This window comes from Perognathus longimembris, chromosome 2, assembly GCF_023159225.1.
Source record: "Perognathus longimembris pacificus isolate PPM17 chromosome 2, ASM2315922v1, whole genome shotgun sequence".
Classification (NCBI taxonomy): Eukaryota; Metazoa; Chordata; class Mammalia; order Rodentia; family Heteromyidae; genus Perognathus; species Perognathus longimembris.
The window spans coordinates 145716896-145737552 of record NC_063162.1 but is presented as its reverse complement, the minus strand read 5'-3'; the positions used below and the strand labels follow the sequence as shown (position 1 = coordinate 145737552).

The following is a 20657-nucleotide window of genomic DNA, read 5'->3' as shown; positions in this document are numbered from 1 at the left end:
AAAATTATTCCTTCTCCACTCATCGTTACCTGAGTCTATTACAGTTGAGCAGATACCCCATTGCTCTTTCAATAAAGTGGTTTCTATGGTATTCATTTGTCTTTTATCTTTTATTCACTGAGATTTTCCTAGTTTACCTTGATGTTTTACTAGCCCTCCAGCTTCGATCATGCCACTATATCACACTTTGGGTTCTTCTGGTTGTACCAGTTACCCGAATATTGTTCACCTCTATGTATTTCGTGAAGCACTGGTAAACTTTCTCTGATGAAGCTCCTTAGGAAAACCTTTGTTCCTTTATAGCCTCCTCTTAAGCATGAGCTTCTTGGGCAGAACTATACAGGCGTTCAATGTCCCTGAAGGTCATTGTCTCTTGTTCATCACTGGTTGAAAGAAGCAGCAGAATAGGATGGAACATTCTGGTTCATGATGTCCATAACAACTCTCTGTCTTTGGTGCTTTGTAGTCAGAAAATTCCCACTTACTGAAATTTTAGGGCATCTCCTGTAGGGTGATAGGAGGGAGGAAGGGAGAAAGGCCAATCACTGGGGGGAGGGGGGCTTGACTGTCTGTCCTGTAGGGCAGTAGGAGGGAGAAAGGCCAATCACTGGGGGATTGAGCTGCCTGTCCTGGTTCCAGCTCTCTTGGCTTAAATTTTGGATTAAAATCAGGTGCTGGTGGCTCATGGCTGTAATCCTAGTTACTCAGGAGGCTGAGGTCTGAGGATCACAGTTTGAAGCCAGCCTGGGAAGGACAGTCTGTGAGACTCCTATCTCCAATTAAGTGCGCACACACACACACACACACACACACACACACACACACACACACACACACACATACACGAAAGAAAGAAAAGAAAGCAAAGCAAAGGGCCAGAAGTGGAGCTGTGGCTCAAGTGATAGAGCATTAGCCTTGAACTAAAAATCTCAGGGACAGTGCCTGGTCCCAAAGTTTGCACTCAAGCACGCACATATGCACACACACACACGTACATGCACACACATACACACACACTCAATTTGAGTGAACACATTTTCTCTAAACATAGTTCCTCTATTTCATATTTCTTTCTCTGTCTCTATACTAGTGGGCGGTGAGAACCCATAAAACCTCCATAATCAAGTTTCTTTGGAACATTAATGCTTTAGAAATTTAGGATCCTTGGGAGATTTTGAGGGTAGATTTCAGAGAGAAGACACAGCAGAACACAGAGACATTTGCAAGAATTTTATTTGATAATCCACATCTGATACATCAGCCAAGCTTACTTGGAGGAAACCACATGGACGTGGAAGGACGCAAGAGGGCTTCGTTACGCCACATACAAGGAGAATGTTTGATAATATCGGTTTGCGGAGATGGGCACCACTGCCAAATCTTCGGGGCAGATGCCCTTTTCTCTAACAATATCAACAATAACTCTAATTGTTGCAGTTCCTGAAAGAGTTGAGGACAAAGGTTATCTCTCAGACATTGCAGGGTCTCCCCTTTCCTGCCTTACTGGGGTTTGGTTTCCTTAATAATTTACAAATTTCTTTCACTTCTTAGCTTTTCTCATGCAATACCTCCCCTCATTTTGGATTCCTGGTCCTGTCCATGTGGGGCCCCCTGTCTGCCCAGCTTCTCATCAAGAGGCTCTGCTGCTGTATTTCTGTTTCTATTTTCCCCTCCTTGGTGTAGAGTCCTTTGCTGAGACAAGGCCTGCACTTACTGTTGACTGTAAAGTCCCAAAAATAGGTTACAGGACTGTCTTCACAGAGGCACCGGGTATATTTATAGTTGAACTGGCCTTCAAAGGCGATATCACTTATGAGGTAAGCTTTAATCTGGTGGAAAGAGAGGACTCAGTGTTAGTCTGACCCAGGGAAAGGGAAAGGAAAGACGAAAGAGGAATAGGCTGGAGGTGGGCCAAAGGTACAGAGAAATGCACTCTTGTCCTGTCATCGCGTGTACCCCGCACTGTCAGTGTCAGCCTCATATCCTCCAGACAGGTGTGAGTATGAGACAGGTGGGACTCTTCCTGGTGTGGCCAGCCAGGGGAGCCTGTGGCTTCGTACCAGTTAGTATGGCCCAGAAAGTGAGAGGTCTGTTTCCCCGCCCTAAGGGGGTGCATTTCCCAAGGGAAACACAACTGTCATAAGCAAGGGGAGGGAATCACATTGTGTACATTTGTCTGTTGGGATCCAGCCTTTGGACTTGATGGGGGACTTGACGCCCTTCCCCCCAGCCCTAGGGGAATGCGGAAGCAGGCTACGGTTCTCTGGGTCCAGAACCAGAAGAACTGGCTTTGCACCCAGCCCCCAACTCTCTCACCAGCCCAGGCGCCTCTCTGTCTCTCCCTGGCGTGGCGCTTTCCAGTGATGTTAGCTCAAGAGGGGATCATGTGATAAGCTCCCAGCCTATCAGCGTCCTGGCCGATCGCCTTCCCTTCCTATCTCCACTCCAGGGAAGGCAACCCGAGCCCGACATTTGTCAAAGGTTCACTTCACTCAAACTTGAGTGTAGAGTGGCTGTAATTGACTCCTGAAGACAATAATGGAGTAAAGGTGGAGGGGATGTTGGTAAAAAAAAAAAATAAATAAACGTATGTCATAAATCTTTGCATCTTTGGCAAAGCTGACTTAAGAAACTCAGTTCCCAGGAGCACTATGCTGTCCTGTGCCTGCTTGTCCACTTAATATTGAAAACAAACCTGTCAAGTCCTACTGCTCAGCTATTCACAAGGCATCGTACAGGACATATCAGTGTACATTTATATTCAGAAAGAAAACAAACAAAAGATTTGCCTTCAGGTAAACTAAGAAGCTAGAGCTTAAATCAACTCTCCCAGACGCTCAACCTGGTACTCAGAACTGATCAAGACTAGTTGAAACTGAGGCCACTCCCCAAAGTTCCTTTTGTGACCGTTGTTCAGTTGACCTTGATGAAAAGCAAGTCCATCAAAGCTTTCAAGAAGAATGAAGGATAAGCAGTTCAGCTATGGAGAAACTACCCCAAATACTGTCTTCCATATTGATCAAGACTTAAGAAGCCTTGGCTAACTCAGAGACAGTTTTTTATTCGACAAAGAAAACGCTACTATCACAACAATAACTATTCCGATACATTCCAGAGCCTGTGTACCTGACTACTAACTGCATTGGTGCCCTATTTTTTTTTTCCTTGGGTTTCCTTGTACACATCTAAAACCAAATGCTTCGGTCACATGTACACCATCTTTGGCTCACATTAAAAGACTGATAGGCCAGGCATGCACATGCCTCCGTATGTCCAGCTGTCAGGAAGCCGAAGCAGGGGGATTGTGAATCCAAAGCCAACCTGGGCTACAGAGAGAAATTCTGTCTCAACAAACAAACAAACCCAAACAAACAACTAAAAAGACTATGGTATAAAATTGGCCAGAAATGGGGCTGGGGATATGGCCTAGTGGCAAGAGTGCCTGCCTCATATACATGATGCCCTGGGTTCGATTCCCCAGCACCACATATACAGAAAATGGCCAGAAGTGGCGCTGTGGCTCAAGTGGCAGAGTGCTAGCCTTGAGCAAAAAGAAGCCAGGGACAGTGCTCAGGCCCTGAGTCCAAGCCCCAGGACTGGCAAAAAAAAAAAAAAAAAAAAATTGGCCAGAAATAAAGAAATGTATGGACAGAAAACAATCTCTGAAATAAAAGTTTGGAATGTAGATCATTTTTAAGCTGCACAGAAGACAATTCTATTTTTCTGATATTGAAACTATATTAACAATGTTGGAGCTTGCAATTGCAGAGTATTTGCTAGATTGAATCTTTGAAAGTCCTTGTTTGCCCTTTATGAAAATGAAAGATGGGGGCTGGGAATATGGCTTAGCGGTAGAGCGTTTGCCTTGAATGCATGAAGCTCTGGGTTCGATTCCTCAGCACTACATAAACAGAAAAAAAAAGGCTGGAAGTGGAAGTGTGGCTCAAGTGGCAGAGTGCTAGCCTTGAGCAAAAAGGAAGCCAGGGACAGTGCTCAGGCCCTGAGTCCAAGCCTCAGGACTGGCAACAACAACAACAACAACAAAAAGGAAATGAAAGATGGATCGTGTATTTGATAGCACACTCTCAAACAGACCTTCCTTAGCAAGAAACAAATCAGCTTGCTAAAATGGCCAATTCATTTAGTAATAGAAATTACTACTAGCAGATTATTAGCAAGGAGTGAAAAAGAGAAATGGGCAGATTTTGGTAACGTAGAACATTCAAAGATGACATCATTTTCATGAGTCAGAGAATGTTTAAAGACACTTCAAAAGTTCTTAATTTACTTTAGTTAATTCTGTGTCTCACACTGTTCATATCTTTGGACTTAACAAATAATTTTCCAGAGTAAAATCTGCAGATAAAATCAGAGATAAGAGGCTTTAGGAATTGGAACAGCCTTGTACAATCAAGCTACCTAAAGTAGGCTCCTAAGGGAATAATACCCAAACCAAGAATTTCTGACAGACATACTCAAGAATTTATTGTTTCATTTATTTAATTAATTTTTGGGGGTTGGTCGTGGGGCTTGAACTTGAGCCTGGGCACTGTCCCTGAGCTCTTTTGCTCAAGGCCAGTACTCTACCACTCTGAGCCACAGCTCCACTTCCAGTTTTCTGATAGTCAATTAGAGATAAGAGTCTCACAGACTTTCCTGCCTGGCTGTCTTCAAAGCATGATCCTCAGAGCTCAGCCTCCTGAGTAACTAGGATTATAGGTGTGAGCCACCAGTGCCCAGCAGGAGTTTATTTTTAAAGGGAAGGAAATTCAGAAACATGAGGCCAAACTTAAGTGTCGAGCTGTGGTGACCCAGATTCAGGGATGACTCTACTCTCTTCACTGAAATCTTCATCTGCTTTCCCTTCCACCTTAGGTGTCAACACAGGAGAAGCAGGGATTCACGTTGTTAAAAATGCTTCCCTTTCCCCCACCGGTGGCTCAAGCCTGTAATCCTAGCTACTCAGGAGGCTGAGAGCTGAAGCTCTTGGTTCACACCCAACCTGGTAATAAAGTCTGTGAGACTTTTATCTCCAATTAGCCACCTAGAAAGCTGGAAGTGAAGCTGTGGCTCCAGTGGTAGAGTATTAGCCTTGAGCACAAAAGCTCAGACACAGTGCTCAGGTAGATATGTGATCTTTAATGATTAAATCTCCTACTCTTTCTCGCCTCCATTGGAAGATGAAAACACTTACCCCCACCAAACCTGGGAATTAGGTCAGCCAAAAAAAAAAATCTTGAGGGCCAATTTTTGTTGTTATTCTTTTCATTTTTAACTTCAGAGGCCTTTTCCACTTAAGATTTCAAGGTTTTTTTTAGTTAAAAAAATCATTGTGCAAAGCAACTGCCATTTAACAGAGCAGTTTATGAATGCAGTGCGTTTGGATCAGTGTCCTCCCTTTCAACATCCATGCCCATCTCTCTCCTTTCTCTCTCCTTCTCCTTCTCCTCTTCATTCATCTATTCCTCTTCCCTGGTCCCCACTCTACCCCTTTCAAGTACCCATTTCTTGGTTTTTATTTTGTTGAATTTTGACTTTTTCAGGAATTACACTATTTGAGTTCTTCCTTGAATCTATCTTATTTCAGTTACATACATTTGTATATTCTTGCATATCACCCAAAGTATATCCATTTCAGTGTGAACCTAGAGGGTCCTGATGGAAATAATAAATTGTTTCTTAATTTTTCCACCCTTTGTTTAAAATTTAGCATTGCTCCAGTTCTGAAAGTCATTAAGCAACCCTGTGGCATCAGGAATATGTGTGTGTGTGTGTGTGTGTGTGTGTGTGTGTGTGTGTGTGAAATCACAAGTAGAATTGAAACAGCTCGATCACTTTATAGATTCAAGTATCTTGAAATATTATTGTACTTAACACAGTATTGAGCATCTAGCCTTTGTCAGGGTGGTTGCTTGAGCATGGTTAAGGCCACTGCGTTCTGCCCATCCTGGAAGCTTACCTGGTAACGGCACAGGTAAGCCCCAGCCTGAAATATCAACGTCCAGCATTTCCCCTGTGGGAATGCTGCTCAGAACATCTTGGAGAGTCTCTTGTTGAGAGAAGACTAGTCTTGGGTCATTTACTTTAAAAACACTATTTGCAACTAGATAATTTGGTGAAGCAGAATTTTTAATTGTCAATCAGCAGGGCAGTTTTTCATTTAGTAATATGCACTTCATGCTGTATATAAAACAGTTTCAGAAAACTGACTTTAGGAGACCTCTAAAATTGTCAGTTGGACAAAAATGTTAAAGATTGTGAGTTAGCTTAAGTTTTCTACAGCTTAAAGGGTTATATAATCTTTATTTCCAAACATAATTGTTGGTATAATCTTATTGTCTTTTGATTCTGAAGTAAATAAATGTGAGTATCAGAGTACACTTTATCAAAATTCATTTGTAAAAACATTTTAATTAATGTCAAGTAAGGTGTAACAAATTTTAGACTTATATGAACAAATAATATATCCTTAAAAATATTTAAATGAGCCAGGTGCTGATTGTTCATGCCTTTAATTCTAGCTATTTAGGAACGTGAGATCTAGGGATTGCTGCTGTAAGAAACTTGGGCAAGAAGGCTCATGTGCCTTCTATCTCCAGTTAAACACTAAAAAGCTAGAAGTGGCGCTGTGGCTCAGGTGGTAGAGCACTAGCCTTCAGCAAAAAAGAGTTCAGGGAGAGCACTCAAGACCTGAATTCAGTCTGCCATGTGGAGGTATATAGTGTTTTCTCCCAGGATTGGCATACAAGAAAATTACAACTACATCCTGCAAGTTCTCTTCAACCACACATCCTCAACCTACGGTGTGAAGTTGCTGTGTTTTCTCTTAACCCTCCATCCCGAATCATTTGTGCCAGGACTTTGAAGAAACTCCTCCAGTGAGCTGTCAGCTTTTCTTTCACTCTTAGACCACTCTAGACTAGGAGGATATAACCATCCTAAATATCTACACACCAAATACAGGAGCACCCAACTTCATCCAACAAACACTACTGACTCTAAAATCACTCATAGACCCAAACACATTGATAGTTGGAGTCTTTAACACTCCACTATCACCTCTAGACAGATCAACATGCTAAAAACTGAACAAAGAAACCACAGAACTAAACAACTGCATAGACCAAGACTTAACTGACATCTACAGAATATTCCACCCAGCAACACCAGAATACACATTCTTTTCAGCAGCACATGGAACATTCTCCAAAATAGATCATATCTTAGGGCACAAAGAAAATCTGTACAAATTCAAAAGTATGAAAATCATTCCCTGCATTCTCTCAGACCACAATGGAATAAAATTAGAGCTCAACTCAAATAGCCACCACAGAAAATCCTACAATTCATGGAGACAAAACAACACACTGCTGAACCATCAGTGGGTCATTGAAGAAATTAGAACAGAAATTCAAATGTTTATGGAATTCAACCAAGATGAGTACACAAAGTACCAGCTCCTTTGGGACACAGCAAAGGCAATACTCAGAGGAAAATTTGTATCTCTGAGTGCATACACCAACAAACTGGAGAAACAGCAACTCAATAACTTAAGGAAGCACCGTAAGCATCTCAAAAGAGAACAACAAGCCAAACCCCAAGTCAATAGATGGAAGCAAATAATTAAAATCAAATCAGAATTAAATGACTTAGAGAAAAAAAAACCATTGGAAGAATCAACAAAACGAAGAGTTGGCTTTTTGAAAAAATTAACAAAATAGACAGACCCCCTAGCAAACCTGAAAAAAACAAAAAAGAAAAAACGAAGGCAGCACACCCAAATAAACAAGATCAGAGATGAATAGGTAACATCACCACAGAAACAACCAAAATTCAGAACGCAATGAGGGACTATTTTGCAAACCTTTATGCCAACAAATTCGAGAACCTGGAAAGAATGGATGACTTCCTAGAAAAAATTGATATCCCCAAACTCAACCATGAAGATTTAAACCTTCTAAACTGTTGGGATCCATCTTTGGCCTTGATGGAAGGGGCTTGATGCCCCTCCCCCAGCCCTGGGGAATGCGGCCTGGCTACCCCCTCTGGATCGGAATCCAGAGAAACCGGTTGGGCAAACAGCCCCCCAACCCTCTAGCCAGCCCGGCGCCTACCAACCCCGCCCTGGCTCGGCGCCTCGAGTGACGATAGCTCTTGGGGGTCAGGTGATACCTTTCAGCCTATCGACATCCTGGCCAAACCCCTCCCCTCGGAATCATCTCCCGTTGTCCTTGTCTCAATAAAGTTAGTTTGCTCTAAGAAGCTAACCCCGTGGCATGTGTACGTCAGACTTCTAGCGGTAAGGATGCGGGCACACATCTGCGGCCAGGCCATGTGCACCGCAGGTTGGCGCTGACTCCCCCGCCTCACTCTAGCTTATCTGCGGGTTGGACGGCTAGGGGAGAGGGCGAGAAAGGGAGGGTGGAAAGAAAGAAGTAAGTACCCGAGCCGGGAGAGGCTAACAAGCCCAACATAAACAGACCCATATTCAGCAATGCAATAGAAACGGCAACAAGTGATCTCCCATCCAAGAAAAGCCCAGGTCCAGGTGGATTCACAGCAGAATTCTACAAGGCCTTCAAAACAGAACTCACACCACTATTTCTTAAACTCTTCAATGAAATTGAAAGAGAACGTTCACTACAAAACACATTCTATGAAGCCAGTATAACCCTCATGCCAAAACCAGGCAGGGACTCATCATGGAAAGAGAACTATAGACGGATTTCCATGATGAACACTGATGCAAAAATTCTCAACAAAATTCTGGCCAATCGACTTCAACAGGTCATCAAAAAAATCATACACCACGATCAAACTGGATTCATCCCAGGATGCAAAGTTGGTTCAATATACGCTAGTCAATTAGTGTAATCCACCACATCAACCGGAGCAAGGTAAAGAATCACATGGTTATATCTCTGGATGCGGAAAAGGCGTTCAATAAAATCCAGCACCCATTTATGATAAAAGCCCTGGAAAAATTGAGATTCCAGGGAACACTCCTGAATATAAAAAAGGCAGTCTATGACAAACTAACAGCAAGCATAATTCTAAACAATGAAAAGCTAAAGCCATTCCCTTTAAAATCAGGAGCAAGACAGGAATGTCCGCTCTCTCCCCTCTTCTTCAACATAGTACTAGAATCCCTAGGCAGAGCAATTAGGCAAGAAGAAAACATAAAGGGGATCCAAATAGGAAAAGATGAAGTTAAATTTTCTCTCTTCGCAGATGACATGGTCCTGTACCTAAAGAATCCCATAGACTCTGCTCCCAAGCTACTAGAGCTGATCCAAAACTTTGGCAAAGTAGCAGGATATAAAATAAACCCTCAAAAATCAATAGCTTTTCTATATGCTAATGACCCAAACACCGAGGCTGAAATCAGGAAAGCAACTCCTTTTGCAATAGCCTCAAAAACCAAAAAATATATGCTAATGACCCGAAGCCCGAGGCCAAAATCAGGAAAGCAACTCCTTTTGCAATAACCTCAAAAAACATAAAATACCTAGGAATAACCTTAACCAAAGAAGTGAAAGACCTCTTTGATGAGAACTTTAAAAACATGAAAAACGAAATTAAGACAGAACTAAGGAAATGGAAAAACTTCCCATGCTCCTGGATTGGGAAGATTGATATAGTCAAAATGGCAATATTGCCAAAGGCTATCTACAAATTCAATGCAATACCCATTAATATCCCAACACCATTTTTTTTAATGAAATAGAGGAAGCAATCCAGAGATTCATATGGAACAATAAAAGACCACGAACAGCAAAAACAATCCTAAGCAGAAAGAACAGTGCTGGAGGAATTACAATACCCAACTTCAAGCTGTATTATAAAGCTATAGTAATAAAAACAGCTTGGTATTGGCACCGGAACAGGCCTGAAGACCAATGGAACAGAATTGAAGACTCAGAAATGAACCCACAGATCTATGCCTACTTAATCTTTGATAAAGGGGCTAAAAAAATAGGATGGAAGAAAGATAGCCTCTTTAACAAATGGTGCTGGCAAAACTGGTTCAACACCTGCAACAAACTAAAACTAGATCCTTATATATCACCCTGCACCAAAATCAATTCCAAATGAGTCAAAGACCTCAAAATTAAAAACAGATACCCTGAAAACACTAAAAGAAGGAGTAAGAGAAACACTTGGGCTCCTTGGCACAGGACGGAACTTCCTTAACAAAGACCCAGAAATCCTACAAATCAAAGAAAGGCTGTACAAATGGGACTGCATCAAACTGCAGAGCTTCTGCAGGGCAAAGGACATAGCTCGCAAGATAAACAGAAAGCCCACAGATTGGGAAAAGATCTTTACCGGCCATTCAATGGACAAAGGCTTCATATCTAAAATATATGCAGAACTAAAAAAATTACATTCCTCCAAAACAAAACCGCAAAGAACCAACAGCCCCGTCAAAAAGTGGGCCAAAGACTTAAAAAGAGACTTCTCTGATGAGGAAATGAGAATGGCCAAGAGACATATGAAAAAATGCTCTACATCACTGGCCATAAAAGAAATGCAAATCAAAACAACATTGAGATTCTACCTCACCCCAGTAAGAATGTCCTTTATCAAGAAAACTAACAATAATAAATGTTGGAGGGGATGTGGCCAAAAGGGAACCCTACTTCCTTGTTGGTGGGAATGTAAACTGGTTCAGCCACTGGGGAAAGCTGTATGGAGATTCCTCAGAAGGCTAAACATAGAGCTCCCCTATGACCCAGCAGCCTCACTTTTGGGCATCTACCCAAAAGGCCACAAACAAGAACACACTAAAGCCACCAGCACATCATTGTTCATCACAGCACAATTTTTCATAGCTAAAATATGGAACCAACCCAGATGCCCCTTAGTAGACGAATAGATCAGGAAAATGTGGTACATATACACAATGGAGTTGTATGCCTCTATCAGAAAGAATGACATTGTTCCCATTTGTAAGGAAATGGAAGGACTTGGAAAAAATTATACTAAGTGAAGTGAGCCAGACCCAAAGAACCATGGACTCTATGGTCTCCCTCATAGGGAATAATTAGCACAGGTTTAGGCAAGTCACAGCAGAGGATCACAAGAGCCTAATAGCTATGTCCTTATGAATGCATAAGATGATGCTAAGTGAAATGAACTCCATGTTATGGAAACGAGTGTTATATCACTGTTGTAATTACTCTCAACATGCCATGTGAAACCATAGCTTCTATTGTTGATGATCCTTTTGTATCCCCTTCCTGTGGTTGTATCCGCACTATCACTGTATCTTATCTGAGTACACTGGAAACTGAATATACTGGTAGTAGAACTAGGAAAATGAAAGGGAATATCAAATTTGAGAGACAAATGACTTCAAAAGCAATACTTGCAAAACCATTTGGTATAAACCAACTGAACAACTCAAGGAGGAAGAGGGAAACGGGGGGAGGGGGAATGAAGGAGGTGGTAACAAACTACAAGAAATGTACCCAAGGCCTAACGTATGAAACTGTAACCTCTCTGTACATCACTTGGACAATAAATAGGAAAAAAATGAGTCAGGTGCTGATGGTTCATGCCCTAATTCTGGCTATTTAGGAACCTGAGATCTAGAGATTGCTGCTGTAAGAAACTTGGGCAAGAAGGCTCATGTGACTTCTATCTCCAGTTAAACACTAAAAAGCTAGAAGTGGCGCTGTGGCTCAGGTGGTAGAGCACTAGCCTTGAGCAAAAAAGAGTTCAGGGAAAGCACTCAGGACCTGAATTCAGTCTGCCATGTGGAGCTATGTAGTGTTTTCTCCCAGGATTGGCATACAAGAAAATTAAAACTACATCCTGCAAGTCCTCTTCAACCACACTTCCTCAACCTATGGTGTGAAGTTGCTGTGTTTTCTCTTAACCCTCCATCCCGAATCAGTTGTGCCAGGACTTTGAAGAAACTCCTCCAGTGAGCTGCCAGCTTTTCTTTCACTCTTAGACCACTCTAGACTAGGTTTGTATTTTAAATCTGTAAAATAAGAATAGTCCGCCTCCCCAAGCTGCCATGAAGAGGCTCGAGTAACAAAACCTAAGTAGTTTTGGCAGTACTAGAGTTTGGACTTAGGTCCTCATCCTTAGTAGACAAGCACCCCACCCTTACCACTCAACCATCCCTGCCACTCTCCTTTTTGATGATTGTTTTTGAGATACAACTTCATTCTTTGCTCAAGCATGAACCTGGGTGCTCCCTGCCTATGATAGATGTCTGTGTAGCTAGGGTAGCAGGCGTGTGCCATTGTGTCCAGCTCTTTGTTGATAAGATTTTTCCCAAAGCCTAGTACTGTGGTCCTCCCAATCCTAGCCTCTGAAAAAACAACAACAACTAAGATTAAAGGCATAAGTCATTGGCACCCGGATTTAATTTTCATAACCTAAGCTTATTGTGATAATATTAGCACGCAACATGAACTCAGTACCTTGCGTAATGAAGTAGTCAGATTTGTCCCGAGCCCCCCGTCCCCCCAGCCCCCAAGCCCCACTTACCACCATGCATTCTCTCAGTTCTGTTTTAAGCCTAAGTGCCACAGTCACCTCTTCGCCTTGTTTTGCTGTTTGTGGCCTTTCCAAACTGAATATGATTGCTTTCCGATTGGTTCTGCAAAGAGAAGAGCAGGGCAAGAGAGACCAGAGAGCAGCCCATGGGAGAGGGTAGGCACCATGAGCTATAGGAGGAACATGGGCTGCAAAGGGAGGAGGACGACTGGGCCTCAGCCACCTGCTCACCATCCGAGTCCCCCCCTCCCCCGCCCCCCGCCATTTTGTTGGGTTGGATGCTTTGTATGGATTTGGCTTTGGATAAAAGCAACTGGGACACTGTAAAACCGAGTATGTTTCCCTCCCCACCTTTTTATTGACAAAAGAAATCAATTTTGAAATCAGATAAGAAGGAAAAACAAGTATAATTTTACATCTTTTTCTAAGACCATCTCACAGTGTTTGCTGCTTTTGCAGTGAATGGAATGGGAGGATTCAAATCATCCTTAGGTGAGTTTCTCAAATCTGTAGAATCACATTGAGCTACTACATATGTCAGTGCCCTGGAGGAGTTTATAAGTACTTTCCTTGAAGAGCATCCTCCTTTCCTTACTGGGTTGAGCCTCCTTAGATTTGTGCAAATGGCATGATTGGCCAAAAAAAGGAAATGGAAGTAAAAAAATGGTTTCATGTTTCCTCTGTGGTCATGAAGGCAGATTCATGTCCAGGAAAATGACTTTCCTTATTTTAAAATTATCTGTCAAGACAGGCGCCAGTGACTCACGCCTGTCATCCTAGCTACTCAGGAGGCTGAGATCTGAGGATCTCAGTTCAAAGCCTGCCCAGGCAGGAAGGTCTGTGAGACTCTTATCTCCAGTTAACCACCAGAAAACTGGAAGTGGTGCTGTGGCTCAAGTGGTAGAGCACCAGCCTTGAGCTGAAGAGCTCAGGGACAGGGCCCAGCTTAGTGTTCAAACCCCATAACTGATAAAATAATAATACTAACAATGAATGATCAGTCAAAATGCATTCTTTTTAAATTGTAAAGGTGATGCACAGAGGGGTTATAGTTACATAAGGAATTGTGAGAACATTTCTTTTCCAACAGTGTTACCCCCTCTCTCATTTTCTCCTATTTTCCTTCCTCCTGACTCCCCCTCTGCAAGTTGTAAAGTTCATTTCCAACATAATGTCTGGTAAGTATTGCTGTGGCTTTCCATTTTAAAAGTAACTTCACTAAGGCCTTTTGTGCTGGGTGGAAAATAAAGGAATTTAGTTTCATCAGCCACAGTGCTTCATAGCCTCCAATTTTTAGGGCCAAACAGCTCCAGGTTTCAAGGAGATTCAACTTCACATACAGATTGCTCAAATGCTCACTGCCTCTGACAGGGCTAAGTGTCCACAACTCCTCCCACCCCCCCCCTTACATTTGTGAATGAGTTTAGGACTGTCAGAACCAGCTGGGCTAGAGTAAGGACATAGTAGTTTGGAAAAGGACATTCACTGCTAAAATGAAGAAAGCCCTGGACGAGCTGGGATGGCAACTCACTCTGATTAACCACCTGCTTTCTTCAGGAGTATCCAGGAGCGGCCTCTGGATCTGAACTCGAGCCTGTGTAGTCTTGCCTCTATTCCCACCAGCACATCAAATCTCTGAAGTAGTTTCCTCTAGGACAGGACATGGACCCTACCTCATGGAGTACCTCCTTTCCAGAATGCAGAAAACCAGCACTCAAGACCTGCTGCTGTCCAGAAAAATCCCCTCAACAGTCTAGGCACGCCTGTTTCTGCTCAGACTCCTCCTTTCCTTTCCTCCTTCATTTCTCCAGTTTCCCTGCTTCCTTCAAACATGGACCATGACCCTATTATCCCAGTGTGTGTGATCTAGAGGTCCTAGTGTGCAAGTCTACCATGGACCGTGACCCTATCCCAGTGTGTGTGATTAAGAGGTCCTAGTGTGCAAGTCTACCTTCAGGATAGGAAGAACATCTAAGTTGCCTGCTTGGCTAGCTGCACTGCAGAAGAAAGGGCAAACACCAGTCCCTCTTGCCCCACACAGAGCTCTTGCTGGAACCCTCAAGCTTGTTAACCTTCTCAAGGTCTGAGAAGGTATATAATACCGAACAGAAATCTTAATGAGATTGATGATTCATTAGGAGCGAGACTCACTTATGACTTCGGTCCACTACAATCCTTATTCTTCTACAGTTCTGTGAGGCCCCTGAGACTACGTAGAAACAGGGTTCTGTAAAGTTAAAAATCTGCAGGCAGGGATACACAGGTTTCCAGGTGAGGAGGGGTGGCGGCCTTGCCGATTTTCTGAGCAGAGGAGCAAGGTGGGACTCACGTGTTTTCCTGGGCATCACTGATACCCAGTTGCAGGCACAGGATCAGGAGCAGGGCGGCAGGGCTGGCCCTGAGCAGGAGCTGGAGACGGCTCATGGCAGAGGAGACGTTGAAGTCCTGGAGAATAGAGTGTCTGGGGCTTAGCTTGCTTCTTATATGCCGGTCAAGGAAGTGCAAGAGCTGCCAGATTGCTTTCTGAAGTGAATGATTCAATTACTTCCCCTGCTCAGGATCTTTCCTCATTAAGCTGAAGTTCTATGTGACTCCCAATGGAGAAAAACATGAGAGTTCTGCTAGATTGTGAATGTCTGGGGAAGTTGCCTTTCATAGTTTTCTCAGTATTAGAGCTGGGTAAAGAAAGTGCCCTACCTTGGCTTCTGGATATGTTTTCCTTTCCGTCACTACAACCCTGTCTATCCTGCTGTGTCGTCTGCTTCCCGTGGACTCTGGAGGCTGTGTGTCCGATTTGCTGGCACATTTATTGATTATGTTAGAGTAAAATGTAAGAGAAGAGGCTGTGAGAGTGTATTGTTCTGGAATACTGGGATAATTAGGGATCTCAGAGACCACCACCACCATTCAGTAAGAGAAGGAGGAAGAGCTGGGCTGTTCTGGAAGATGAAATGTGGCCAGTGCCCGATGACGTAATGATATTTGTGATCCTTCCAACCTTCACCGGTAGCAGTAAATCCTACAGATGTCCAGTGCTTCCGAATCCCCAATGTCTCCAGCGTAAGGTCACATTTCAATCTAGACTCTCTTCTTTAGCCCTTGTATTTGAACTCAGGGGCTAGGGGCTGTCCTTAAGCTCTTTTTTTGCTCAAGGCTAGTGCTCTATGACATGAGCCATGGTTCGGCTTCTGGCTTTTGGATGGTTAATTGGAGAGAAGACGTTTGCAGACTTTCCTGCCACGGCTGGATTTGAACCATGATCCTCAAATGTTAGCCTTCTCTGTAGTTAGGATCACAGGTGTAAGCCATCAGCTCCTGGCTTCAATCTAGAAATTCTTATAAATAGGAATACATCCTCAAACCAGACCGTTTTAAATATATGGTCACAAGGGTATCATTGGAAAATGTTGCCTACAGAATAAGAGAAGGTGGAGAGGACCAGGAGGGGGGATGTGCAGCCTTCAGTCTGTGTAATACCCATGAAACCATGTGATCTGGCCCTTCCGGGGTCACTACAGCTTGAATCTATTGACTCCAAACTCAGTGTATCTAGGAGTATTTTACATAGCAGTATAAACATCAGTGCCAAATGGCTGTTGGCAGAGAAAAAGATGACCACCCCAGTGTTTGATTATAGGGCCCTTGGGTGTTTACGGTTTGATTTAAATGTGAAACATTAGTTGGCCACCAGTGACTCACACCTGTAATCTTAGCTACTCAAGAGGCTGAGATCTGAGGATCATAGTTGACTGTGGTTCAAAGCCAGCCTGTGCAGGAAAGTCTGTGTGATTCTTATCTCCAAATAACTACCAGAAATTTGTGTGTGCATTATGCTCTTCCAAACCTATCTTTGCATGGACTCACTACACCCTCTAACAACCCCAGAAAGTAGCTTGTCATTTTTGTACATTTTATTTTATTTTTATTGTAAAGGTGATATACAGAGGGGTTACAGTTACATATGTCAGGAAATGAATACACTTCTTTTTGAAGTGTTACTTCTTCCTTCATTTTGTCCCAGATTTTTTCCCTCCTGCTCCCCTTCCCCAAGTTGTATAGTTCATTTTCAACATAATGTCTAGTGGTAACACTGCTGAATTAATTCACCCTTTGCCTTACCATTTCTGTGCTTCCCCTTACCCATCCCCCAAACAGATAAACTTAAATACAAGACAAAAATACAGAAATAAATACACACATAAAGGCGCAATAGCTATGTGCATATGTTCATATACGATGATGTTTATTGAAATGAACTCCAAGAAATGGAAACAAGAGGTTTTTGTATTTTACTTCCTGTATTTTTCCCCCTTCTGTCGCTGTTTTGGGTTACTGTACTTTTTGTCTTGTAGCTTGTCATTTTGAGCCTATTTTACAAATGAAGAAACTGAGGCACAGAAGAGCTAAATTCCTGCGTAGGTCACAGAGGTAGGTTTTGTGGGATCTGTAAGTTTTCATTTGCAGGATGAAGGAGCTGCTTTCAGAATCAACACAAACGTTTGACTATAAGAACATACAGAGGGGAGCTTAGGAAGAGCATCTACAAGCAAGGAGTTGTGGGACGTTGTATCATTAACCCAAATACGTGCATGGAGCCGGGAGTTAACTGGAGGCAGTTGGCTCTAGAACCTCAGCGGTGAAGCCTTACCCTGCCCAATGTATATGTCAGGACTTCTGAGGAGAAGTGGCAAAGCTGGGAACTGGAAAAACTGGGATCCAGAAATCAAGTAGTCGGATGTCCGAGTCTGTGTCCTTGGACTATTAGTTTATCTGTTTCTTGATGTAGCACCGTTTTAAAGTTGAGAAAAGGAAACTCAACAGGGGTTTTGATAACCTGTCCATATCACACAGCTGACAAATAACAAAGATATTATTGAAGCCTGGCTGGAAGAGAATCCGGGCTTGACATTTATACTGACTACCCTTTATTTCCTCTTAATTTGTAAAGGGACAGTGGTGTAGGACTTACACAAGGGCATGTGACCTGTATCGAAAAAGAAATGAGTTATTTACCTGAGTCCATTATTTTCAAGTTCGAACTCTTTTTTTGTGGTTCTGGAGATTGGACTCAGAGACTCGCATAGGCTAGGAAAAGGCTCTACCTCAGACCTACATTCCGGCCATTAACCTCTGGTGTTGAAATGTGGCAAAATGAATTACAACCAGTCCGAGAGAAGCAAGTTGTGTGTGTGCGCGCTAACAATAATGCTAGTTTCCTTATTGGGTTAATACTAACACCTTCCTGGCTTCATACAATAGAAGTTTATTTATAGATCACATAAAATCTTCCAGAGGGTTGGGAGTATGCCTCTTCCCTTAGAAACGGTCATGATTTGTGTCCTTTCTAAGGTCACTTTGGACATTAGGATTGAGTTGTAAAAAGTAAAAGAAAGAACGGAGGATTATGAGGAGCACGTTTATGGCAAAATTAATCTTGAATCCCTGTTGCCACAGCTTGATACATGGGTACACCAAATTTCAAGAGCTTAGAAAATACAGAAAGCCTGGTCAGAAACCCATACACTATAGTCAACTGATGCTTGCTAAAGGCACAAAGAACATACGCTGGGGACGGCACAGTCTCTTCTGTAAATGGTGTTGGAATATCCATATGCAGAAGGATAAAACTATTTCTATCCCACATCATATCAAATCAACTCAAAATAACCAAAAGATTTAAATGTAAATCCTGAATCTATGAACTTACTAGAAAAAAGCAAAAGAGAAAGCTTCATTGTTTCCTTTTTTAAAAAAATCCAACCTTAGGAAATCAGGCAACCAAATTAAAAAACAGATGAATGGCAATGCCTCAAGCTCAAAAGGGTGGACAGCAGGACAAATAATCAATAAAGGAAAGAGACAGCCCACCGAGTAGGGAACATTTCTCAAAGCACACATTGGACAAAGGAATAGTATCAAAAATGTATAAGGAATGGAAATTCTCAATAGCAAGGAAACAAACATTTTGATTAAGAAGCGGTCCAACACAGTGGGGATGCAACTCAATGGCAAAGCAAGTGCTGTGTCCTGCCTTCAATCCCTAATACCAAAAAAAGAAAAGACAAAAAAAAAAGAGAAAGAAACGGTCCAAGGCCGGGTGCTGGTTTCTCAGACCTGTAATCCTAGCTATTCAGGAGGTTGAGATCTGAGGACTGCAGTTTGTTGCTAGCCTGGGCAGCAGTGATCTCCAATTAACCACCGAAAAGCTGGAAGTGGAGTTGTGGGTGGATCAAGTAGTAGAGCACTAGCCTTCAGCATAAAATCTCAGGGACAGTGCCCTAAGACTGGCACTCACAGAAACAATAAGAAAGGGCCCAAAGACCTGTGTAGGATTTTCACAAAGAAAGATACAAAATGTCTGATGTATATATGAAAAATGTTTAACATCAATAATCATTAAGGAAACGTAAATCTATCTATCTCAGAATAACATAACACATCACACCTGTTCATGTGGCTGTTATAAAGTTGAAAATTGAGTTTTGGTGAAGATGTTGGGGAAAAGAAATTGTTGTACATTGTTGGTAGGAATATAAATTGGTATAGAGGTTCCTCAGTTATCTCAAGATAGAATTATTACATGATCCAATATCCTCACTCCTGAATAGATATGTAAAACAATTTTAATTTGTACATCTGAGGTCCATTTTCATTTTCTGGTTCACTACAGCAAACTCTCTATGACTGCATCCCACCATAAGTGGGAAATCTCCTCAAATTGCTCCCATGATCACGGTTCAGCACCAAGAGAAAGTATCATATAGCATGTGTAGTTGTCTTGGGAAATGAACAAAACTGAAAGTTTGGAATGAGGGTTCTACTGAAGGTAGCTTTCAAACCACCATCAAGTCAAAACTCATGAAGTTGAACCATCATACTTTAAGGTCTTCCTGTCCTCAAAATAGCCAACAAAGGAAATTAACTTGAATGTTCTCAACAACAAATGGATAAAGAAATGGTGGCTAGGGCATAAACCCAAAGTAGTGGGCAAATCAACATATGAGAGAGACAACTGCACAGCGTGAAATCTACAGCACGCTTCATGATAGCTCAGTTTCGGAATCCATCTGGCTACACAATACCCAGTGAATGGGTAAGGAAAACATTATACACACATACATATATATCATATATAATATATATACACACACAGACACACATATGTATATATACATTTAGACACACACAATGGATTATTATTATATTATTATAATGCCATTTTCAGGAAAACAGTTGGAGCTGGAGATTATCATGTTGGACAAATTAAGCCAAACTCAAAAATCTAAATAAAATGATGATGATGATGATGATGATGATGATGATGATGATGATATGGTGATGATAGGATATGAGATTAAAATTGGGACAAGAATCTGAGGGAGGGGAAAGGAGTATGACAGGGCCAAAAAATACTGTCATTTGTGACAATTTGGATAAATCTGGAGGTTCATGAGGTGAATGTCACCACTAGACATAAGGCTAAGCGAAGTAAGATAGGGTTACAAAGACAAATATTGCTCGATCTCACTTAATGTGCAAGCTAAAAATGTTGAACGTATAGAATACAGAATAGAAAGCTCCTTCCCCAAGACTGGAGGCAGAGGGAGAGGCTGAGAAGATATCAGTTGGAATGTGTAATGTTGCTGTGTGGCAGGAAGGAATAAGTGCTAAATTCGACATCATAGCAAGGTGTCTGTGGTTAACATATTGTAAATTTCAAAATAACTAAGAGGTAAATTTCAGATGTCTTGCCATCAAAGATTAAAAAGTAAATGAGGTAGTGGTTATGTCAGTAAGCATGTTTCAGGCATTCCAAATTAATTAGTGTATCAAAGCACCACAATACATGCCATAATTGTACATAATTATATTAATTAAATAGGACACAGGTCTTGAAATCAGGCAGATTTGAGTTTACAGCTTGGCTCTGCTCCAGATAGTGTGATTTTGTGCTCATTTCTTTACCTTTCATACTTAGTGCTATTTATAATGTTGATCATGAATGATCATGTGGAGCATGAATGTTGATTAATGTACTATAATTTCCATATAAGAGTTCCTTCAGTATAACTTATCTCTAATTGGGACTAGAGGAGTTATTGTAACATATCTTTGGGAGCTTTTCTGAGATGTGAGTTTTG

At 42.0% G+C, this 20657-nt stretch overlaps 1 protein-coding gene across 1 annotated transcript; it reads right to left on the bottom strand.

The window, feature by feature from the left end:
- Window positions 1–1315: 1315 nt before the first annotated feature.
- On the bottom strand, window positions 1316–14940 carry LOC125345677 (prolactin induced protein). The gene is made up of 4 exons (XM_048337727.1): window positions 14846–14940; window positions 12508–12619; window positions 1715–1829; window positions 1316–1440 (listed from the first exon to the last, which is right to left on the bottom strand). The coding sequence occupies exons 1-4, from the start codon at window positions 14938–14940 to the stop codon at window positions 1316–1318; spliced, it is 447 nt and encodes a 148-aa protein (XP_048193684.1).
- Window positions 14941–20657: the final 5717 nt, after the last annotated feature.

Excerpts from the sequence above, each read along its gene's own strand:
- LOC125345677 (XM_048337727.1), bottom strand. The coding sequence starts at position 14,940 with ATGAGCCGTCTCCAGCTCCTGCTCAGGGCCAGCCCTGCCGCCCTGCTC. Across the intron at positions 12,620-14,845 it reads AGTGATGCCCAGGAAAACAC|AACCAATCGGAAAGCAATCA; the intron begins GTGAGTCCCACC and ends TTCTCTTTGCAG. Across the intron at positions 1,441-1,714 it reads TTGGGACTTTACAGTCAACA|GAACTGCAACAATTAGAGTT; the intron begins GTAAGTGCAGGC and ends CAACTCTTTCAG.